At 39.5% G+C, this 25,622-nt stretch overlaps 1 protein-coding gene across 4 annotated transcripts in view; it reads right to left on the bottom strand.

Annotated features, from left to right (window-relative positions):
* Positions 1 to 1,147: 1,147 nt before the first annotated feature.
* DPYD (dihydropyrimidine dehydrogenase) overlaps positions 1,148 to 25,622 on the bottom strand; it is a 344,443-nt gene continuing 319,968 nt past the window's right edge. For all 4 annotated transcript variants that reach the window (XM_064428159.1, XM_064428158.1, XM_064428160.1 and 1 more), the window contains 3 exons: positions 14,144 to 14,287; positions 5,222 to 5,362; positions 1,148 to 2,556 (listed from right to left, as the gene is read on the bottom strand). In XM_064428159.1, the coding sequence (XP_064284229.1) occupies positions 2,386 to 2,556; positions 5,222 to 5,362; positions 14,144 to 14,287 (456 nt within the window). In that variant the 3' untranslated portion in view covers positions 1,148 to 2,385. The remainder of the gene's footprint in view (positions 2,557 to 5,221; positions 5,363 to 14,143; positions 14,288 to 25,622) is intronic.

The following is a 25,622-nucleotide window of genomic DNA, read 5'->3' as shown; positions in this document are numbered from 1 at the left end:
TTGTTCTCTCTATAACACTCTGTAGGGACTCTATAACATTAGTCCTTCTTTACTAAACAAATTATAGTCTTGATTATAGTATTGGTTCACAAAGAATGCCTTTACCTCTCTAAAGATTACTTTACAGCCACTGCAGAATACTGTGACTACTGAATATTCTTGGAAAAGCTCTGATTTTGCTACTACATTCATCAGGTACCTGTGCTTAGATACTTAAATTAGGTCTCTTGGCATTGTCCTGTATTTCAAAGAAACCAAACACTACCAGATGTGATGCCTTCAGGACAGTAAGATAATTGGGTCTGGGGATGCAGGAACAGAAGTCCTGCAGAGGCTGCCCTGCTCAGCCACAGGTGACACAGCACCTCTGAGCCACAGGGCTCGTGGTAGGCAGGATGTAGAATAAGAAGTACATGGTAACAGCCTGGGAGAAGACAGCTACCTTTCCTTGCATCTGCTGTCTGAGAAGAGATGTTATTTTCGGACCATCTGATTTTGATGTCTTTTTCTGCCCCACTCAAGGGCATGCTGCTTCTTAGGCACTTCCTCAGCAGGGGGACAAGCAGTACATGCAGAGACTCTCCAAACTTTGTCACCAACATTCACAAAACTACTTGTTCTTCCTGTGAGTCCACAGTAGCTCATGTAAGATAAACTACTGCAAGACGAGGAGCTTTAAAGAAGTTGCAAGCAAATATTTTCTAAGTAGTATGACTTTCTGTTCCTGTTTCATCTGAGTCTGAAAAATCCACAATGATAAATAAGAAAATTAAAATACAAAGAGAAAACTGTTAGTGGAGACACTGGACTTGAGCCTGCCAGCAAGCCCAAAGCACCAGCAAAACAGTGTTGGTGGAGCAAGGACACAAAATGAAATGACACTTGAAAATGTTCAAATTTACACTGTGTGTGTGGGGAAGGAAGACAAAAGGAAGGCAAGTCAAAGGCAGACAAAGAGGTGCCAGAGAGGGGCAAAGAGCATGATACATTCTGCACTCTAGGCAATCAATGGAATAATGTACATGTGAGTTAACTCATTAATGGTTCCTGGAGTGAATCATAGAGATTATGAAACACCAACTGACAAGCCTCTACAAAGAAAATCTGTTTAGTAAATGCAAAAAGAAAAATCACAAACAAACGCAAGTTGGTTTCAACATTTATTTATAATTCAGTGTTCAATTCATAAATCAAGAAACAAAAACCAGGGTATCTTTTTAATCAAAGCTTTTGCTGCTCACAATATATGGTATAAGAAATTGAACTGATAGATCATTTATTATTGTTATGAAACTAAAGGCTTTATAATCTTAAGTGGAGTAAAGCAGACAGCAATATGTTCATATTAGAAAGTTCCTACTGTGAGTGAAAAATGGATTAAAATTGAGATACTGTTTAGTAAGACAGATGAATCTGTAGTTATTTTTGGCTGTGAAACTGCTAGAACCATACACAGCACTGGGAGAAATCACCTTGCCAGTTTACCCTGTGTGTCTGTGTTTGGCAAACACAGCCTGCAGGGTGTGTAGTCCGTTTGCATGCAATCAGATCTCTGACCTGAAACGTGTACATTCTGGAACATTAATTGGCACAATTAAAAAGTTATTTAGAGGATGAGCTTGGAGCAAAAAATGTTGTTGCTTCTCAGAATCCTGAAACGCAACCTGGACTTCCTAATAAGCCATTTTAACTGTTTGCAGAGATGTTTTAAGTGTTCACCAAAGGGGGGGAAGTAATGATCAAACCACCCATGCAACACACAAATCTGAAGAGTCCAGCATGTGTCAGTGCAAAGCAAATTTATTCTATAAAGTGACTAGTGTGAAAAAGAATTAGAAAGGATTATAAAAATACACTACCATATGTTGTAGTAGTTGAAAGTGATTAATCCAGTTCTTAAATCCTATTTTAAACTCCCTTTCATTTCTGTCTATAGAAAAATAGAAGCTACATCGCTTTGTTTGTATGCTATGTAGTTAATTACATCTTCTAAGAAACTCTTTTAAAACTAAATGTAATGTTTAATTACAAAATGCTCTCCTTGAAAACAGTTAGCTTGTACATTGATTTGTAGTTCATTAAAAATGCTTTCTTAATTATATTTCCAGCCAGAAAATACACAGAGATTAAAGAGTCTATAGAGAAGTTTTGAAATCACAGCATGAATTGTAACAAGACAGTTACATTTCAAATAGTGGACAACTGACAGCTGCCACCACCTTTCTGTAATTTCAAAACTTAAATTGCAAAACCAGTAATTGGCCAGCAGCGTTCACTGCACCATCTATCTGTATAACATTTTTTTATAGGAGGAGATTTGCAAGGACTAATTAGAAGGCTAATCAATTGCATCAAAGAAGGGTGAGGCTGCCCTCAGCTGCGGGCTCAGCGCGCGGGGTTCACGGCCAAGGGCAGCCCGCGCTTGGGCTCGTAGGGGGTTGTCCTGGAAACCATGCGGATGCAGTCGATGACAGGGCACACGCTGAGACACAGGGTGCAGCCTGTGCAGCTGTCAGTAACCGTGGGCAGGTGGGTTTCGGGATCAAACTGGATAGCCTGCAACCAGGAATAAACATTATTGATGGCACGCGCAGGAAGGGTCAGAATTGCTCCCGTTCTGGTGTCTGCACTTCCTGCGCTGCAACACTTGGAGACATCTTGGTGTGATTCTGCACTGCAGCTATAGCAACTGTTCCACTGGCAGGGAACAAAAAAAGCCCCTCTCCAGACACTGAAATTAGAGACGTGGGCCAAATTACACCTCGGCAAAAGCTCACGGGCCACAGGGGCTGGTTACAAAAGGAGAGTTTGCTCCACGATATGTAAACTCCCAGAAGATATTTCTCCTTGATGTAAAGCAAGTATTTCCTAAGATAGCAATGTGCTGGGGTTATTAGTTTACAGGAGACACCAGACCACACCTGTACAGCTTCAGCACAATGCCCATCACGAGGCATTCCTTTGACTTTTATTCTCAGCACAGCATAAACAATCTAATTTAATAAACAGAAGAGAAAAACACAGCTTATTGTGCTTTGTGTGATTACTTTTCTTTGCAAATCTTTGAAAAGAATATCAGAGTTTGGGGCAGGCAGAGCTTGCTTTAGTTCTCATGTTCCACGCAGTGAATCCTCATTACCAATTAGGGTGATAAGTGTATTTGAATGTGAAATAACAGTTGCAGTCTCCATGATATAAGCTCCTGGTTATAATGGAAATGGCAATTAAAAGCAAAAACAGAAGCTTCATGCAACCACAAAGTGTCAATATCTAAGAAGCAAGACTGGAAAAGTAAAAAAAAAATTAAAAAGCACCAGAAACACTGAATATCCACTTTGAAGAGTTTAGGAGGGAAAATCAGGCCTGAAAGTTGAACTCTGGCAAACAAGCAGTGCCTTACAAATCTCCTGACCACTGTCAGCATCTGGGGGAGGCAGGGAGGTGATGGGAAGTACTGGTGCTGCTGCAGGTCGGCTCCTAAGGCAGATTTGAGACATTTGGGGTTTCAGTACTAGGCACGCACAGAAGTTGCTGTAGCAACCAGCAAGGGCACGAAGTCTGTAGTAACTGCTCTGGATGTCTGAGTTTTACTTTAGCTTGAGCACAAAGAGAGCTCTGGCTCGTGAGTATTTAAGGAGGACTCCTTTCTTTCTCTCTCCCTAACAACAATGCACATCTTGAAAGGGAGTTCAAAGAGGGAGAGCAAGTCAGGACTACAGTGCTGACTTTAAATTAAGGAAAGCTTTTCTGTTGGAGTCATACAAGGTGACAGCTGTGAAGAGCAGCATGGATATTTCTGAAACAAAGGGAAGCATAAAGCAGATGCTATTTTGAAGGTGAGGGGGTTGTTGTTGATTTATTTGCAATTAAGAATTCCTTTGCAATTCTGTTCAATTAATTTCTTTTCAATTTCATTAATTAAATAAGAAAAAAACATTTTTCCTTTGTGCTTAGAAAACCTTCCGGAGGTTTAAACTTTGGTTCTTTTGGTGCTGATTATTTCCAATTACAGAAAATAAAATTTACTAAATCTAAATCTAATCTTTTGCTCTCTAACGGTTATAGGAAAAATATAATTCTCCTGATAAATCTGATGTAAGGGGAAAGGTGAAGATTGCAATGTCAAGAAGAAATTTAGACAGTTAAAAGGCTACTGTAGTAATCTATTTTTGGAAAAAAACACCATTAATTTTCTTGTATCAGTGGAAAAAACCTTTGCTCTGACATACTTGTTTCAAATGCAGTTGATTTGCAATGGAAGACTTCTTTCTGTGTCTTTATGTAGCTCATCAGACCTATTATTGGTTAGACCGAATTCAAGACAAACAAAAACTCATGGTGTCCACAGGACACTTGGTGCTCAATTAAAGTATTTTTTGACAAGCTCTTCTCAGACTAAGATGTATAGAAACATCCATGTAGAAATTATTGCTTGCTGCATATTGGATTCCATGAAAGTTATGCTACACCGTATTTTTATTTTCTTAAAGAAAATGAATCCTCCTCTACTGTCTTTTTTACTGCAGACTAATTCATCAGCTCCTGTGGACAAGGCATGGAATGGCATCTAGACATGCTGATATATTTCATACAACTTGCTACCATATTGAGCAATCAGAAATACTTTGCTGCAAATAGAAGCCTCAGCTCAAGACTGGGCCATTTTCTGGTCACAATGATTTCTGCAAGCTTCAACTTGCTGCTCAAAAAACCCTGGCAGTTATCCTGGAGAAAGGATTTGTAACTCAATCAAGATCAAAACAAAACCCCATCTGCCTGAAACCTGAATTAGTTTATTTACTCTGAGGGAACAAGACCTGGGTTTTTTAAAAGCATTTGGCAGTAAGACCAAGCCATGTCTCCCCACATCCTGTCGGTGGGAAGGGATGTGTTCTTCCCTTCCTCCCTCATAAACCCAAAACCCAACAAGAGCTTCCTTTACTGCCATCCAACTTGGGGCTCCTTCATTTTCTTCCCCTCAAAAAGAGTCCCAGTTGCAGTCAGGGCCCTGTGACAGTGACGTGGTCTGTGCAGCCCCCCAGGACCAGCCGTGCTCCGGCATGGCTTGTGAGCCAGAGCCTGGGAGCATGATGGGCTTTGAATTCAACATTTTGGGCATCTGTTTTTACCACCTGCTCATTAACAGAAGGTGAATTCTTTCCTCCCAGCAGCAGAAAGATAACTCATCATGCCTTTCTGCTAATTACAGCTGTGCTCTTACCTGGTAGCCAGAATCATTACAGGTCATGTAGCATTTGCCACAGTTGATACACATTTCCTCGTCAATCAGAGCCACAACTTGCTCTGTGTTGCACAGATCACCATATGCTCCAATATACTGCAGTGCTTTTCCAATTACATCCTAGGGGGAAAAAAAAAAGTTATTGACTCCTTTATAAGATACCTAGGCAGTCTCTACAGCTGCACTGGATCGTTCTCTAGTACTTCAATGAGGAAGATTTGGCCCTGCATTTTGATGATGGTTAGGATTTTTCTTATAAATTTCCAGATGGCTGTCCTTCATACGCCCTGTAAAATTCAAAGCATTTTCCAAACAGGCACATTTTGAGTGTAGGCAGTACTAGAAGTATACATTGTGTACAAACATGGTCTACAAACAGGTTACACATTGTGTACTTGATTTTGCATGTGCTGTTGTTTTGCCATGATTGGGTGAAACTTCAAGGAACAAAATGGAACGTAAACAGGAGTGACATGCTCTAATCAGATCATCTTTGGTCACTTCTCACTAGCACAGATTTAAGAACTCACAGCAAGGAAAGAAAAATCTGAGAGAGAACAATAATAGCTCTTCTCTTTTTAGCAAGGTGCACAAATGACATGATCACCAATTTATTGCAAATACTGCACAGAAGTAAGGTCTGGCCCTAATCCTGAAAGATCTGTTAATTTCACAACTTGCTGCATCAACCTTACACATCAGTGCTGCAAAAGGTGTATGCCAGCACAGCATACACCAAAAAGGAAAGCTCTGCTACATAAATGAAATGCAGAAATGTTTCCAATCTTGTCTTCTTAGTCTGCTAAGAACTTGAAAACCCAGCACTACTTTCTGAAAGAATGAGGTCTACCTGGTCTTCAGCACTTATACAATAGTATCTTTATGCAAAGAGACAAATTTATTTGTTCACTGGATGCAGTATTAGGATCTATGAAGTTTCTCCTAGTGACTGTTGAGCTAGAAAATTCAACCAAATCCTATGCCCAGGAAGAAAGACTGGCAAATTGCACTATTTCCTTGTTCCAAAAACACTCAAATGTTTTCTCTCTGCCAAACCCCATAGTTGCTGCCACATTAAATACCTTGGTTACATTTATTCAATAGTAAAAGCCTTCCAGTTCTTCTCAGCAACATGCAGAGAGCATTAATGCTCTTTAGCATAAAACAGCTATGGCACATTGCTAAAGTCAGCATGATGAGCGTGGACAGATGACTGTGAGCAAGTTATCACAACTTAATGAGTTAACACTCATCACTCGAGCTGTGCAAGCTGATTTTGTGCATGGTCCAAAATCACTGCAAATTTGAAGTAAAATCTGTTTGCTTAAACTACTGTAAAAGGTCAATTAACTACTATGAAAGTGTTTCAGCTCATGCATTTTACTAGAACCATGCTTGAACACGAAGCCCTTTACTGTGACTCCACTGATGAACTATGGTAACTAAATCAAATGTGATCTCCTAGAAACTGCTTACACCCCCATCTTTTCATTTCCAGTTCTTAATCAGAAACATTAATGGATTTACTGGATTTACAGCAGTTTTCAGGTGTCTGCAGTCTTCTGTGTCAGCTGTACTGTCAGAAATACTGTAGTGGTAGACTTCAGCTCCAGTTTGTTTCAGCTCTCATGTAAGCTTGTCTGTCGACAAGCCTTGAATTTTGAACCTGCTACAGGTTTCAAAATACACGTGTTTTTGTGTGATCTGCTGGCCCCAGCAACACTAAGTATCCTTGAGCCTCTCTTGTGTGTATACAGCCCCCAAACATTCCACTGCCACCAATCCACATTGCCTGCAAGTGATGAGCTGTGTGCTCAAGAATTTAAAGAAATTACGTAAAACCTGCACAAGATACTATTAAATAGCTTTCCACTGCTTCTCTGTTGCAAAAGTATCTACAGGGGGAGATTCCTGATAATGAAGAGCTTTTCAGTCTAAAAAACCATGTTTAAAAAGCATAGGTAATTTTCTCAGGGAGGTTCTGGATTCACAGTTATATTCTTTAAATATTGTTTGGATGTTAACAAAACCCACAGAGCTCAAGTGGGTTGTAGAGATGTACTACTCCAGTAACCATGGAATAGAGAGTCTTGCTTATGAGAGAAGATAACAAGAACCTCACAAGATGTTTAGCCTAGGAAGCTGATGGCAGAGCAGGAATATAATGTCTCTCTATATATATACATCAGGGAGGAAAAAGGGCTATTTAAGTTAAATGAAAATGTTGGCACAAGAACACACAATTGTAAGCCAGCCATGAATAAATTCAAAGCTAGAAATTAGAAAAGGCTTTTTAAATAGGAAAGGATTGAGGTGGTTAATGCCCTCCCAGGGCAACAGCTGGAGGAGATGGGGAAGACAGTCCAAGGTTTAGGGTAGCATTAGATAGCTCAGGAAATGGTTGCTTGAAACAACATGATCAAAATTGATTTTTCCAGCTACAAACTTACAAAGGGAATAACAAAAACAATGCATAAGGCATGGTGATTTCTGCATTTTTAACCAAGTCTCACTTCTCACAGCTCACAAAAATACACTTCTGGGGACTTAGAATCCCAAATATGGATCATGACGGCACTTTAGAGGCCTGAAAGTGATTTCAAAAGACTGTGTCAATGATTTACTACTCATTTACACTCATTGGTGTTGTGTCTTTTAATCACTTCTTTCTCTCAAGCAAAGACTGTATATTTATTCATTTGCAAAGTTTCAAGACATTATTGGCTAAAAAAGCAATGGTACTTAAAAGATGTTCTGCAGGTGCACTCTTTTACAGCATCTCAGAGCTTCTTGTTTTCTCAAATCATAAATGCTTGGAACAAAATAAACAGTGCAGCAAGAAATAATCAGCTTTCACTGTTTAAAGCAGTTTCACTCCAAACAGCAACTGTCTAAAAAGCCACTATGGGATTCCACACTTGGTATATCTCAATGGCCTCCAGATCAAATTTGCACTGTTTACAGATTAATTTTTTTTTTTTTTTGCCAACTGCCAGACCTGCAAACAGAAGCCAGGTTCTGAAAGTCAAGCTGTGTTCTTTCTGGCTTGTGCATTAGCAGCAGCAATTTAAAAACAAAAACAGATGAAAAACCAAAACAAAACAACCCAAAAAACCCCAAAACGGGAAGCTAAATTTGCACCTCTGCGACAGCAGGGACCTAGAGTACTCTTTTTGATTACTGCTGTGCTGTCCTCCTCTTCTCAACATAACTGAAAAAACTGGGAAAGGAATGTAGTCCTGCAACTGGAACTGTCATGGAATTCAGTTGCTATGGAGAGAATCAGAGCAGAATCCATTAGTTTTATGTTACTAATGAATACAGAAAAAAAATTCTTTTTGTCACTAAGCTAAGCAGATGTGGGTTCGAGCATAAACAAGAAGATCTGTTCAGCAGCATATTAGTTTTGCAATTCTACAATAGGTGCATTTTAATGTTACTGTATCAACCATTTTATGACGATTAGCTTTTCATTCATCATCATATTAGTAAACTTCTATTTGTAAATACAATTCATGGATCAGCTCTGGTCCTTGTAGACCTGCTGTGTCCATCTTCATGCAGATGCTTTTGTAAAAGACCATGCTGTGTTCTAGAGATGATGAACATCACAGGCCACTGATGAGAAAGCCATTCACAGTGCAGGTACTGCGTGTCATGAAGCAAGTCAAAGGGAACACACATTAGGAAAGCACCTGCCTTCCACCTGATCGTTTTTGGCAGTAAAGGTGAGGCATGGTCAGAGAGCGAGAGATGAAAAGAAGAAACGTTAGAAATACTGTAACACTGTACTACTAGCTAAAGTGGGCCTTAGAAAACAATTCAGATCATAGAATCATACCACATTATACAATATTCTGAGTTGGAAGGGACCCAAATCATTGAGTCCAATTATTGGCTGTACACAGGACAATCCCAAAAAATCACACTGCTTGCCTGTGAGTGTTGTCTACTTAAATGAACTTCTGTTACACAATTCAATATAGTTTCTATAATGAAAATTATGCTTCTTGTATTGATCACAATTTTTTATGAAGACTTTGAAGTAATAAATTAAAAAAAAAACCTTTTAAAAACCAAAACCCTAGTAATTTTAATGTTTGACAAGGCATCTGACAGAGGCCTGTGACACAAGAGAGCTCTGAAATTAACTAGCCATGAAGTGGCTAAACAGGCAAAAAATAAAGGGCTGGAATACAGTGATCAATGTTCAGAAAAGGTAAAGCATTAGCAGAACAAAGTGTCTCAATTTTCTGGTTTAGCTATGAGGTTGTTTAATATGCTTGAGTGTGTTTCAGGAAAAGCTTCAAACCAGAAGACTGTAGACCTGATATAAGTTTTCATTTAAACTAAATTAAAAGCCAAGCAACTTGTAGGTATTTTATAGAACTAGATGAACAGGTACTATCACAGTGAGAGAATGCAGTTCGACAAGCAGCTTATCAATTTAAGTAACTTTTGCTGATCTTTTGTTGATCTGCTGCCAACAGATGCATTCTAGATTAAAGAAAGCTGCAAAAGAAAACACCACTGACAGCTCATGGAGCTGTCCTGATCAGAGGCAAACAAACTAGCCCCCATAACTACTGTAGTGTTGTTGTTCCAATTAATCAGCCATGATGTGGGATACACAGTCATTCCAGTGCTACCAAGAGAAGCAGAGTGCCCTGGAGCACTGGGCAATGATTAATGGGATGAAATTTAACAAGTCCAAATGGCAGATTCTGCAGTAAGGATAGAGTAACACCAGGCAGAAGCACACCCAGAGCAGCTCTGCAGGAAGGGGTCTGGGGGTGCTGCTGGGCACAGCTCAGTGTGGCTCAGCGTTGTGCCCGGGCAGCCTGGAAGGCACAGCTGTGTCCTGGGGGCAGCAAACATGACACAACCAGCCAAAAGAGGAGAGCATCCCCTCTGGGAGGGAGAAGGGAAGGGAAGGGAAGGGAAGGGAAGGGAAGGGAAGGGAAGGGGAGGGGAGGGGAGGGGAGGGGAGGGGAGGGGAGGGGAGGGGAGGGGAGGGGAGGGGAGGGGAGGGGAGGGGAGGGGAGAGGAGAGGAGAGGAGAGGAGAGGAGAGGAGAGGAGAGGAGAAGAGAAGAGAAGAGAAGAGAAGAGAAGAGAAGAGAAGAGAAGAGAAGAGAAGAGAAGAGAAGAGAAGAGAAGAGAAGAGAAGAGAAGAGAAGAGAAGAGAAGAGAAGAGAAGAGAAGAGAAGAGAAGAGAAGAGAAGAGAAGAGAAGAGAAGAGAAGAGAAGAGAAGAGAAGAGAAGAGAAGAGAAGAGAAGAGAAGAGAAGAGAAGAGAAGAGAAGAGAAGAGAAGAGAAGAGAAGAGAAGAGAAGAGAAGAGAAGAGAAGAGAAGAGAAGAGAAGAGAAGAGAAGAGAAGAGAAGAGAAGAGCATTATGGGCTATTGCAGGGGAGATTATTTCTGTGATTCATGTTTGAGTTTATACTTGGGAGAATTACCCTTAGACTCCTGTAAATTAGGGGAGACACATACATAGTTTCACCTGAAATATGCAGCATCTCCACATTTATGATGAAGATTACAATATGGTCTTTTCCAGGCAGGCAAGCACAAGGTAAAACTACTCATGTTAAACACACAGATACATGCCAGGAAGGATCCAAATGGTACAAAATAGTTATGGCAAAATAGAGCTGTCCTTACTTCAGTATTCCTTACCTCTCACGAGGCTTTTAGAGATTTATCACAGCACTGGACTAAATGTGGCTAATGCCTCCTGCAGTGCTGGCTTTTAGACAGGTACTTACATATCAGCAAAAAATGACTTGCATATACGTATGTGCAAAAGACCATGTAGTAAATGTACCTTGTACCAACAAGGGTGAAAAAAAATTTCAAACAAAAGGAATTTAAGTTTGAGGATCTCTGTGGATATTTTTTTCCAGCAGGTGGAACAGCACATCATGTCTTAGCTAAGAGAGTTATGCCAGAATGTTTGAACTACCAAACAATATCTCTACACCAAGGCTTCTGGAAATAAAAAAAGGAGGAAAAAAAAAAAAGCAGATAAATGGTGACTGAATATTGTGGTATAGGCCCCAAAGGACAAAGAACTAAATTATTAGGAAGAAAAACATGGGATCATGTAAGGAAAGAAATTAAAGCAATAAGGAGGCAACCTGAGGTAGGCAAATACATCTGTGGGAGCTGTACAAAACTGCAGCTGAAAAGAAAAGATCCAGGGCACATAGCCACATAGAGCACAATTTCTAATATTACAGACAAGTGAGAAAAGAATAAACAACTCTGCCAAATATCAAAATATGCAGTTTCAATTAATATTGAAAAATGGAGAAAATAAAGAGAAAAGCCGTAGGAAAAGGCATCCAAAAATAAATTAGATTTTGAATAATTACACAGGGGTTTTAAATTGACAAATAAATGGCAATTTGACAGCATGTGGAATTTATATAAGTGCTGGAATTTACATATCACCAACCCAACAGCCAATTAGATGAATGAGGAAATTTTGGGGAGGCATCAGGAAATTTGTAGCAACCTCCCAAAAATACAACCGGACAATGCAGGGATCACAGCTCTTTCAAGGGCACCTATCTCTCTTTTAGGTAGAGGAATGGGGTCTAGAGTGCCCCCAGTGCATCTTCCTTTTCAGGCTGAACAACCAACAGTCTCTCTGTCTACATAGGAAAGGTGCTCCTGCTGTCTGATCATCTTGGTCACTCTCTGAGGGCTTCTTTGTTGGGTCTGAGTTTGTCCAGGAGCTACTGTACATCTCTGCAGGCCTCCGGGCATTTTTCCCTGACTTCCTCTTTGTTGGGGTGCATCACCCCTGAGCTTGGAAGAGGTGATTCTTGGATGTTACTAGCTTGCTTGGGCCTCTCTTCCCTCCAGGGCTTTCTTGCATGGTCCTCTATCAAGCAGATCCCTGAAGAGATCTATTCTCACTCCTCCCTGTGACTGACATTGCTGTTTTTTCCCCCTTTTAAAAGGCGTTATCCCAGAGGCGCTGCCACTGCTGCTGATGGGCTTGGCCGTGGCCAGTGGTGGGTCTGTCGTGCAGCTGGCTGCCAGTGGCTCTGTCAAGACTGGGGAGCTTCTAGCAGCTCCTCACAGAAGCCCCCCTGCAGCCCCACCTCCATCAAAGCTTGCTGTGCAACCCCTCTCACTGCTGGTTGTGTCATTACAGTGAGCACATTCCCTTCAAAAGAGATGGCCACACTGAAAGACTGACAGGAGTCAGCTTTGGCAGTGCCTGTCTTCTTGAAAGAGCTGCAGGGTGATACCCTGATTTCTCTGGCTGAGAAGCTCCTCAGACACCACTCAGAAGTATTCAATATCTGTGTAAACCAATGTTTGTGTTTGGGGGAATTCATTTTCCTCTTCCCCTGCAATGAGCTCTCTTTTCTTCTTTTTAATCTATCTCCTACTACTTGGATCTTTTTTTGCTTTTCTACTTGGAGTTAGGCATAATAAATTATTCACTTCATTTTTAAAATTTTTTTGCTGGCCTTCATGTCTGTTTTTCCCACTTGCTAAACTTTTCCCTTCATTCACTTTACTTGCTTTTGGATGGTTATCAGTTTTTTGGTTTTCTGCTGTTTTCAGAAGCAAGCCATCTCATTGAAAATGCAGTTATTGGCTGTTGCTTCTTCTTTCTCTTTTCCCCTACATCAATACTCTCCCTGCAAGGAGAACAGAACCATGAAACCTCTGAGGTCAAGCAGACTTTGAAAATGCTCATCATAGTGAGGAAAAAAGAGTAGATTGCTGTTCTTTGTAACTTTCTCTCTCCCTCTCTCCCTCTATATATATCTATATATCTATCTATGTATCTATAAGAGAACCTCAGCACAAGAGGACCTGAGGGGTTTTCAAAAGTGTGACATAAACCAAAATAAGCAATCCAAAAACTGGAGAGAAGTCTACAGAAGTGGAAAACTAATTAAATTAAACAGGAAGTCGATTCAAAATTTCTCCTTGTCTCGTTTTGCCATCCTACCAGTTAGCTTGGAATATTGGATGTATCAGTAAACTGCAATATTCTCTTGGGAATTATGTGGTTTTCTGAGCCACAGCTAATGTTCTATTTTATGCTTGGCCTTACTTTTTCAAGAATTCTTATATGTTTGCTCATGTAGTGATCTGATATTCTCCCATACATCAAGAAGACAGTCAACAAGGTCAACAGATATAATTGTCATATTGCTTTATAAATGGTCTCTATGAGAATCGTGATTTAAAAAAAAATTTTTTCCTATTCAGACTTGAAGTTTAAGTAAGCTCTGAAGTGAACACGTAGAATAATTAGCTCTGTTGTTTCATTTTATTGATATTTATTGACTACCTAAGGGAAGAGAAAAGCTTCAATGTATGGATTATGCAGTAGATAGGGGTCACAGGTTTTATTTTTACCTTGACATTTACTCATTGTAGATGGTGGATCAGCTACTTAGATAAACATTCTCCAGCTTTAAAAGTTCAATCTCTAAACCTATGACACAGCTTTTATATGTACTGAACACCAGCCTTTGCCATCGATCCTACATGAGGGATGGAGGCATTTAGCACAGTGCAAGTAATCAAAAGGTATCATGCAAAACAGCTCATACTGTAGCGTTCAAAGCGAAAGAAATTCTAAACAGCTCTGCTTTGTTCTTCAAGGCATCACTCCTGCTTGATCTGCAACTACTGTTCCACTGCCTGAATATCTTCATTCTGAAAAACGACATTAGGGAAATACCTGTACACGTACATCACAAATCATTTCCCATCGATTTTGGTTAAAAGCTAGAAAGTCTGCATAAAGAGTTGTCTTTGATGCCCTCTAACAAGCTTAAAAGCAGTAATAACCAACTCAAACTGCTAGAAATGACTGTGCATGTCAACTGCCTATCACTTCTTATGCATGTATTTTTGTTACCTTGATTGCTGGAATGGGCTTCTTTGGAACAAAGTGGTTTTTCTCAGGAAGCTCAGCGGCCATGTTCTGTGCCTTCAGTTTTATCTTGTTCTCAGCTATTATCTTTTTGCGTTGCTCCAGGTAAGGCCCAAAACTGGGCAGTTTCTGAAACAAAAATCAATAAACATGATTATGCTTAGTTAGTGGGTATAGTAAAAAGATGAGTCTCATCCCAAGGGTGAGACCTCGAGTCCACGTTGACTGCAACTTGCTTCTTATTCAGGAAGCTGAAATTGAAATCAGTAAGATTGCACCAGAGTGAGAAGTGAATAAAAATCAAATATGAACATTGGGATCTGACTTGGAAATATATACTGAATATTAAAATATTAATATCTCACAGTAGAAAAATAGCTGAATTGCAGGTCAGCATCCAACAGTCTTATTATTTCCCCATTGCATACTTGCTTATATATAAAAATGTATCATGTTAAATAATTCAAATACTAACTTTATTTCTGTTTCATTTTATACTATGTGGAAAGGTATCATAAAATTATCAGTTTACTTAGAAGGGTTCCCCTAGTATTTAAGATTATTTGTATCAATATCTTAATAAATCAATACATACTTTTAAAGCTTACAAACATGTATTTGGCAGTGTGATAACAGAAGGCTGTTTTAACCTGTCAAAGTAAGGCTAACAAACACCAAATGAACTGAAACACATTATAATCTCCTAATTTTCCTCCATGTCCCACTTGCAATCTTTTCTGGAACATTTAGTCCTTGAACCCAATTAAGAAAACTCCAGAGGAAGACTACACTGAATTGCAAAACTCATGTCTCACCCAAGAACATGAAAGAGCTGGATCAGATTTCATAAAACACTAATCTTCCTGGACAAAAAAAAAATCCTTTTGCTTACCTGGAAGAGATACGGACAACTGTAGTGTGCCACGATCACAGATTTAGGTGAGCGAAAAATAGTAGAAAAATGGACTTTTGCTCGATGCAATAGACCATGCCCTTCCTCCCCTGAAACTAGTTCCTTATTCTGCAGAAGTATTTTATCCACCTAACTCAAGCCTGTTCAGAAACTACAGCAGTACTGCAGAAAGCAGCAGGTAGTAACAGGGGATACATAGCCTGAGCAGCTGCTGGCATTAATTCACGCTAATAATACAACCTCAAAGAGCATATTGAACAAGATACAGTACTGCTGTGCTTATCAATTTTTAAAGAGGGAATTTCAATGTGAATTTTAAACCCCAGATTATTTAAAAATTTAAAAATTATTATTTTTTAAAACGAAGTAAATCCAGAAGAGGTTACCCTGCTCTTCTGCCAATCCTTAGGAGAAAAATTCCTCAATGATCTCTGTCAGTCACAATACCCAACCTTGGCACCTCAGGCTTCTTGCTATGACAAACAGAAGCTTCCTCGGCTGCTGGGTTTTGGGTACTCTGAGCATACAGCCCGAGGGTGACGCCCTTGAAATGCTCCCCTGCTTCCAAGATTTGGTTTGTGATCTCAAGACATTTTTAACAGCAAGTGAGCTCCAGCCTCGCCATGTCCACACTCCAGAGGTGCCTCCTGCAGGCTGGGACTGACCCCTGCTCTGGGTCACATCCACACTCTGGGCAGCAGCAAGGCAGGACTGCAGCTTCCAAAGCCAGGCTACCCAGCTTCAGGTAGCCTGAGTTTGCCTGCTGGCAGAGGGCTGTTATTTTGTCTGTTCAATGGGAACTTTGCTCCTGCATGTCATGTTCAAGGCTTCCTTACAGGCATCAAACTTCCCCTTCTGTGCAGTTGCTGGACGTGAAGTGTTCTAGAACATCTTAAAATCAGGCTTTGAGAATTCCAGCAAACAGCAGTCAGGTGGTGGCTTTACATACTGAATCAAATAAGGCAGCAAAAGCAGAATTGTTTTAAACAGCAAAATAAGTAGAAGGAAGAATTTGTCTAATTCCAATCTAATCAATAGGCTCTAAAGCACACACACATAAACTCAATCCTCACTTTAGAAAACCTAAAACTTTTTGCAGAATTCTAAAATGACGAATTTTGATAAAAAGTGTTCTTGTATGTCTACTAGGCAGAATCAATTAGAAATATATTTTTGGCTATGAATAAGTAGTAGCTGTGTCACTGAGGAACTATTTCCTCTCCATAATTTATGTGCTGATGCCAACAACTTTGGTTTGAGAGGGCAGGAGACCTGATGACAAAGCGTTTTTGGATTCTTTCCTGTCTGGCCAGGAATTGAATTGCTGACTTTGAGAGTAGGTAGCAAAGCTAATTTTGCTGAGGTTTTAACTGAAGGAGTAGAGAGAGGAGACAGTTGTTCACGGCTTGACTGATTGGAGATCATCTTTGGGAACAACAGCCAAATCTTTGCAGAATAAATCCTTTACTTTTCTGTTCTCTTAATATATGCCAAATATCTCAATTTCTACAGACAGAAACACTAAGAATATTGAAATTAAATAGGTGATCTAAAGAAAAGTGTGGAAAAAGAACCTATTTTTGTGAATAGGTGAAAAGTGAATTACAGAGGTTAATTAATTTTCATAGTCGTGAGATGGAAGTATTTAGATTTTTACATCTAACATAGCTGCTAGCTGGAATGTACAGCAGGCATTTTGAGAACTGCGCAATGCCTTCATTTCCATAATTCAGATGTTTTGTAATGACATGCATGCAGTTAAATTAAACCATATAATCCACATATTTAAAAATAAATTATTATTAATCTACAAAACTGTCATTCAACCTTGGTATTTGCTGTGCACTGCTATTTTTCAATCAAGAATTTGGCTAAATGAAATTTAAAATAATTAAGAAAACATGTAGGTCTTGGTCCAGGCTTGGGCCCATACACAATAAGGTTCCAGTGACTTCACAGAAGGTGACTGTGTGCCCATACAAATGGCCTGGTTATTTTGTGTTTGGGGTCTAGTAGTTCACAAGCAGCCAGGCCAAATTTCATTAAACAACACTGAAAACCAGCAATCTTTTCTATAGCAATAAATAATACATGAAAATGTAGCCTCAGGAGCTTAGGAAGGACTTATTGATGGTTCCCCTTATGAGTAATGCTCAGACATATGGAATGTTGAGAAGACTGCTTATTGTTCAGAGCTGCGGTTTCAAACATTTTGCAGTCAAAGGCCATAGGAAATGGCAAAAAATATTTTAATGAAGTGTCTTACTGGATATAGCAAAGGTGGAAAAATGTTGAAATAACTGCAGAAGAGATGGATATTGAAGAGATTTTAAAATAAAATCGCCTCTAATCATTGTAGGGGACAACTTCCTAAGCACGTGGGGGATTTAACAACAAAATTCCCAATGAAAGCATAAGCACAGAGCTTAGTGTGTTTAATTCTGTTTGCTTTTGAAATCTCTATAAAGCAATTTTATTTTTTTAATTTCCAGATATTCCAGTGTCACTAAACTCTCCATACACTGGTATCTTTGTCAGACCAACATCTGCCTAGAAAAAACAATTAATATGAATATGTGGAGCATAGCAAGTGCTTAGAAGATTGCAACAAACAGAGTAATTAGATAATTCTTGTCTACTTACATATCTGTATCAGTGATGTCTATAGCTGCATTATTTGTATCCATCTGTCTCTATATAGACATAATTCAATGTGTTTCTGTGTTCTAACATCAAGAATGGAGTCTAAATAAATACATTAAGTGGAATTATTTCATTCTTTATAATTGCATTATCACAAAACTTTAAGATGGAAATATTTTGCTGGAGTATTTTACAGAAAGAAAACAAAAATCCAAATCCTCCCCCACCTCTGCTTCCAAAAGCTGCCTTTTAACTGATGAATTGTATAAATCTTCAGCAACATTGTGATTTTTGTTTCAGTACTTTCTCCAGGGATTCATCATTGATGAATTTATTCTTACCAAAAAACCTAAATCCTGCTCATTTAAAGATAACAGTATCTTCCACTAAACCTGTCTCTATTCAGATATAAAAAGGCATTACCCTGCCAATAGAGAACTGACAACTTAATGAATCAACAATGAAACCTTAAGCCAGAGAGCTTTAAGGTGAGTAAGTCTGTTTTGATTATAATTTATTCACAGATCAATCCAAAGGTAATTGAGCATATTATGAACTAAAAAAGGTGCTTGTTTCCTAATGGCTAAAAGTAGAGAGAATCCTCCACTTCAGATTGCTGCAGTTTTCATGGGCACACCAGCAAGCAGCCTGAGAGTGGAACAGGCTGCTGGACGGGGCAGTGCAATGGGCAACAGATGACCCAGACTTCACTTCTAACTTGGAAACTGATCTGATCCTTGCTCTGGGAAAATCCATGTATGTCTCCATGATCTAGTCATGGGTTGCTCATTTGGGACCTGTCTGCTCCTAAGGGGCTGGATGCCATCTACTGTTAGGAGACACAGATTTCATCTGGCACAGTGTATGGGGTTTGCATGGCAAGGTTTTGGTAGTGGTGGGCTACAGAGCCTCTGCGGGAGGCTTCTCCTGTGTCTGACTGAGCCAAGGGCAGCTGGCTCCAAGAGGGACCTGTGCTGGCCAGGGCTGAGCCCATCAGGAATGGTGGGAGTGCCTCTGGGATAACATGAACACTTCACTAGCAAAACGAATATGAAGGGAAAATGTGGGGCTGCTACTGAATGGGAAAAGGAACCTTGCAAGGGGTTGCAGAGGAGGCTGAGACACTGAACACCTTCTTTGCACTCTTTGCTTCCAAATCTAGCCCTCAGGAATCCTTGACCCAGGAAAGCAGGGAGGTCTGGAGAAAGAAAGTCTTCTCCTCAGTAAAGGAGGATTGGGTTAGACAAACTTGACATTTAGTCAAATTTGACATCCACAGGTCCATGGACTCTGATGGGATGCACCCACAAGTACTGAGGGACTGCCAGAGATCATTGCTCTATCATTTTTCAAAGGTCATGGCAGTCAGGAGTGATGCCTGAGAACTGGGAGAAAGCAAATGTCACACCAGTCTCCAAAAAGGACAAGAAGCACACAGGGAATAACCAGCTGGTCAGCCTCCCCTCACACCCTGGGAAAGCGATGGAATGGCTGATCCTGGACACCATCTCTAGGCAAGGAGAAGACAAGAAGGTCATCAGGACTAATCAACATGGATTCATCAGAGAAAAATCATGATTAACCAACCGGATTGCCATGGCCCACAAGCCTTTTATTATATTTTCTGTCCCCTGTCCAGTTGAGGAGGGGGTGATAAAGCAGCTTTGGTGGGCACTTAACATCCAGCCAGGGTCAGCTCACCATGTACAGTTAAGTGTCATCATAAACCAAAAATAAGCAACAGCCTCCAACAGTACTCAGTGGATTTGAAGCGTATGCTAATGAGATGGCAGCAAAAAGGACACTGGGAGAAAGTGGTCACAAGGTAAAGGAAGAACTTATATAAGCAATTCTAGGGATCACTGGCTAATGAACATTTTGGGTAGCAGTACCATTTAATGATGAGGCAACATATTTTAAAAATACTGTTTATCTCATTTGTGAATTTCCCATGTTGAATGTAATTATCTCATTCCTTTTATACCTGAGTTTTGCCTCCAGACTAAGGTCTGAAGGTGTGTATGTGTTAATCTTCCAATACCTCCTTTGCACTTTCAGCATGTAAACAATTTAAAGTGGCACATTGTCCCTCATGAATCTGGAAATGAAACTGAAGCCAAATTGTCTTATTTCACATACTTTATGTTTTTGAATTATGGAAGTCTCTACTTGCACATAGCAAAAAATAGGTGAGAGCAAGAATAAAGACTGAAAAATATCTGACAAACTGGACTGATTAAAGAGATTACAAATTGCACTGCTGAAATATTCTCTACTGGTTGCAGTAGAGATGCACCAAACAAAGGTCCACATATTTAATAGCTATGTAAACAGATGGATAATTGTCACAGCAAAACTTTGCCACATAGTGGCAAGCACTAGTGTGTTTTAGAAATCAAACAAGAGGTGACTTTTCTCTATGTCTTGTTTTTTGAATAGATCTTTCTTTGAAATCTCTTAATCAAAAGCTTTCCCTCAGAGGACAGAATAAAGGAGGAGAAAATACAAATTTTCTTAATGATTGGAAAGAAAAAGGTGATCAATGACCTTGGCAGAATCACAGAGTGGCTGGGATTTGAAAGGATGTCTTGAGATCATCCAGTCCACTCCCTGCTCAGAGCAGCATCAGCTACAGCAGGTTCCACCAGCTTGTCTGTGGGAGGCAGTGCTGAAAGTCTTGCTAGAGGTAACACCTACTGCCCTCTAATCTACCAAGCCAGTCATTTTCCCCCCATAACTCTGTGCTGACTACTCCTTTCCTATGAAGAACAGCTGATCTGTGGTTGGTTTACTATCCTCCCCAAATGCCACTTCTATAAATGAGCAGAAAAACTGGGCTTCACCCCTTTGCTGCCTTGGCGGGACTACATCTGGGAAGGCTTCTCACTGGCTTCAGAGAACTGGGGAGACAAACAGCAAGGCTGGTAAAATCTAAGAGGCAACACCTGGGGAGGCTTCACAGCCAAGTGACTACCTCAGACACAGTAAAAGGTGTGAAGATCGCAGACATGAATTAATAGCCTTGAGGAGATGAAATAGGTGAATCTCTGAATGTGGGAGCATGGTATGGAAAGGCAATCAGATAAGGGAAACATTAACATTTAGGTAAGGTAGTCAGTTGCCCTGCCCAGGAGCTACAATAATTTAAAACAGGTTTGTTTAGGCAATTTCACATGCCTGCAGTACATGTAAAGGTTTTAGTCAAGTTTAACCACCATTTGTTCATGGAAAACTTCTATTTGTGGTGTATAAAGTTTTCCAGAAAAAGGAGTTAATCTTTTTTCCCCTACTTGATTCTGAACCCTTATTTATTCTTTCTAAAGTTTGATGTGCTCAAAATGGCTGCATATAATCGAATCTTTATTACATACTGTATGTATATATAATACTTGCAGCACATACATGCTATGCTACAATTTCCAAGCAGCAGTCTGCCTCCATCCTCTTGCAACTTTACAACAATAACAACAACAGAAAGATTACTATAAAGTTTCCTGAAACAGTATCTGCTTTCTTGCTTGTTCTCAGAGAACACAATGAAACAATACTTCAACATTTCCAGAGAGAAAGAAAACACAAGGTCCCAGTAACAAAAAAGCAGCACCAGTAACAACAACAAAATCTTGTCACAATGTCAAGGTAGCTTGTGTTCCTTCTGGGAAAATAATAATAATAAGAATAAAAAAAAACCCTAACCAAAACAAAAACCCAACAATAACAACAACAGCTGAATTCTGATCCTCTGAAGGTGGCAAATAACACACATTTTCATATTCATAGGTATATGGAGAGAATATTTTCCACAAGATTTCCCCACGGGTAAACTGCTTAACTAATGAAAATTATGTGTGGCAATGGAGAAAGTGAAGCTGCAAATTCTTACCCTCTTAGACATGCCTATTCTTTCAGGCATTCCAAGCTAAATCCTCTTACACAGCTGCATTTCTCAGTGTCTGTCCCATACACTGCCATGGTCAGAGCTGGCCCTAGGGTTCATTCAACACCTCCAGCAGGGAATCCTGCAAGAGTCCTTCCCACAGCACGTGGGCAGAAGAATGTCAGGCAGAGGATGGGATACTTCACTCTGTCAGTTTCCATCTGATAGAGGTGGCTCAACATCAGTTGTTGCAGCCCTGGAGCTGCTGTGGTTGCATTAGCAAGAAGCCACAAGGACTTTGTCCCTTGTGTTAAAGGGCTCTCATGGCTCTGTTTCTTAGAGCTGAGACATTCCTGGCATCGGTGCCTTTAATGATGTGAGAATGCCATCAAAATAAGGGACAGAACACAACAGTTACTCAGAAAAAAATGAACTCTGCCTTTCAGTTGTTTTCATTCTTTTTTCTTGGAACTTTTATTTGCTTGGTAAACAGCCCTGTCTCACTAATCTGCAATTATTGCCCATATACTCATTCTGTAACCTCTGCTGCCCACAGCATGTGCACATAGCACTGCATTTAGTTACTCAACCATTCTGCCTGCTCTTTAAACCATGATTATTTAAAGTGGGTGAGCCAACCCCCAGCCCTTCAGTAACTCTGAGTCTAAATGGAACAATAATGTGTGTTCTAGGAAAACACATTGCAGTGACCTCATCATGAGATATACAGTGCCATGCTTGAATGTACAGGTAAAAATATTATTTAAAATAACAATTATTTCTCCTTTTGTAATTTTTATAACACTGCCACAATTTTCTCTTCTAGCTCCAAATCAGAAACAAATTATTCTTCATGTTCTAACTCAAATGTTTGGTTTATATACACCAAGTGAGGGAAAAAATTTTAGGATTATAGGCTTAGTATAGTGCAGCAACGCCTTACATTCTACAAATGTACTGAAGTAATGAAATATTCATCAATAAAACAAAAAAGAGTTAATATTTGAAGCAAGCTTAGACATTTACAATCAAAAGCCAGGATGACATAGATGATAAAGAAAATGTTACCTTCTGGGGTAAAGAAAAGAAGATACTGATACACATTACTGTGCTACTTCATGAACATCTGGCAGTCTGTCACTTAATAGACAACAACATCTTCTCTAAACAGAAGAGACTTGAATTCATCAGGGATTCCTGTAGTACAGTATGTGCTTAACTTAAGTACCTGCTTTCTGTGATTTCCATAGATTACCATATTCATGACACTGTGGAGTGAAAGCATTCTTCTCACTCTCTAACCAGAACATGGAAAAGAAATTAAAACATTGGCAGGCACTTTGTCTCCAGTTTGTTGGACACGTGAGGAAAGGACTTTCCACCCATTTATGCAGATGAAATTCTGTCAGCTAAGCAGCAGCATAAAGAAGATGTCAGCAGAATCGCTATTAACAAATATCTGTCAGGCAAGCAAATAGAACTGTATTCAAATGTGTTTAGGAAATAGGAATCACTATCAGTTGAGCCTCAGTGTTGGAAAAAACTTTGTTCAAGCAAGATTTTTTACTTTTACTGATCCCTAAGTAAAAATAATCAGTGCAGTATTCACATTTTCATGTGTATCTATATACCATTTATACATATATCTATACATTCAGTTTATGCACTTCTTATATGAAAACTTTAAATCACATAATCACATGGAAAATGCCATTGGTAGGTACTTTTACTCACCTCCTCCATGCTGGCTGGTAACTGAGCTGTTGAGACCATTGCTAAAATCATGTTTGTATGGATTTAACCATTCTCTTCTGGGGCTACAGGTACTCATGGGATTGACTCCAGCACTCCTAGAACTGTGTGTTTTCTAGGCCCTTTCAAAGAAGCCTCAGAGATGCCAGCTAGGCTATTAAGAGGGAAGAATAAATCTTGTCTTCCAGCTATGAGAAAGCATGGATATCGTTGCTGCTATAGTGGTTACCAACTGGCCACTCAATCACAGATACTGCTGACCCAGCAAAGTGAGCATCAAGCTGAGTTTGCTAATTCCACTTGTGCTAAATGAGCTGGTCAGGTACCAGGAGCAGCACAGCCCTGTTTGAGAACTCTGAGGGCCAAGGAAGCTGCATTTAAGGTGCCTATATGACCCACCTGAATCTGTTCAACAGCTTCTTGAGCAACTCAACATTTTACCACAGAGCCCAACAATTTATCCCTGTGGCCACAAGAAGATGACAAGAGCAATATCTGCATCTGCCTTAGCTTTTCCAGCCTCCAATCCAGCCTGCCCTGGTGGAAATACAGCTCCAGACCCTGCAGTACTTATCAACAGCCTATGTGTGCACCAGGGCCATAGAAAACACTCCCAGTCCAGTCAGTATTGCCCACCAGATTCATGCTCTCAGGGGAACGGGAACCTGAACAGAGAGGGCAACCAGCAACCTCCTCTTCCAGACTGGAAGAAATTGAGATGCTGAAAGCTGCTCTACAAGGCTTTCAGTACATTCAGTAAAATAACTACTGCTTCCCCTGTGTGCAGAGAAAGTGCATTTCCACCACTGCTGTATGTTTTTCAGCTGCAAATTTGCCTGTCAAGTACTTTCTGCTGGCAATCAAACCTTCCAAAAGAGGTAAGAGCCTACACTTATCCCATCTGCTGGATCCTTTGCAGATTTTTGTTTTGTTTTGATTTTTGTTTATCCTTTTTGTTTTGATCTATTTTTTTTTTTGGCATGGAAGCTCCAGACTTATTACTAAATGTCTATACTGTAAACAGCATATAATTTTAATATATCTAGAAATAAACTCCACTTTTCCCTGGTAGACTACACACTGCATAACTATACATATATTATTGAACTAATAGATTACTTAAATGCAAATCACTGCTAATAATTCCTATCTAAGCCTTCTTCCACTTCAGATTCATTGTAATCCATCTCTTATGGCAGATGAACTACAACACTTATCCTCCTCCTGCACAGACTACAATACTTTCCCTCATTCATCTCTCACACATGTAATCCTTCCATCTCTGCTTCACACAATCCTAATTTAAATGTAAAGTATTCAGTGCAGACAAAAGAGCTCTAGTCAACTCTTGCAGTTATGACCAAGGAGCCTACTGCTGCCTTTTAGTCTTCATATTCAATAACACAATGCCTTTCATCATCACCTCAATATCCTAAACTCACTAAATCTCATGCTAAGAGTCGTAATACAAATAGTTCTAGCATTAATAGCAAGTACTTCCACCCTCAATAGTCAAAACTCCCACTTCAGTTGGTGAGAGGAAGGATGAGACAATGCTGAATAATCTCCTGTGAAGAGTTTGGATATTCTGGTTTGATTAAGGCCTTTGAGCAGTTTTGAAAATGTGACAAAGCAACACATAACATATGACATTAAAAAAAAGAATATAGCTAGATGAAAAAATTGGAATGGTGCACTAAAGGAAAGTGATAATACTTTTTATAATTTCAAGCTATTAAAACTTTTAAATAGATCTGAAAAGAAATAAGTAATTGCTAAACACTTTAAAATTATTATTACATCAAACTTATGAATCAAATATAAATAATGCATTGCAAAAGAGAGCTTCACTAAACTGATATAACTGCTTCTAATATCACCATCACGTAGTGAGGAGACACCAATATGTAGGTACTAAAGTAACAGACACTATATAAAACCCAAATGTATAAAACCAGAAAAGTCCTCATTAGAGTCCAAGTCCCCCACAGTGCCTCTCTTGCATATTTATCTGTCTTTATAACAGCTAAAGTATCTAAAGTATCATTATATTCTGAATATGGCATTACAATGGTCATATATTCTAAAATGCTAATTTGATTAGATTTTCACTCAAGTCAATCAGAGGAAGAATTTGATTTTTAAAAATCTAACATGCAAATGATTAGAAATACAGATTACAGGCATACATCACTGTACTATCTTGTTTTAAATTACTGTAATAACTTTAAAATGAGTTCTGATCATCTTGGTACTGCAAGACTTCACTGATTTGTATG

This window comes from Passer domesticus, chromosome 7, assembly GCF_036417665.1.
Source record: "Passer domesticus isolate bPasDom1 chromosome 7, bPasDom1.hap1, whole genome shotgun sequence".
NCBI lineage: Eukaryota > Metazoa > Chordata > Aves > Passeriformes > Passeridae > Passer > Passer domesticus.
The sequence above is the reverse complement of the archived record's forward strand: the minus strand, read 5'-3'. Positions and strand labels throughout refer to the sequence as shown.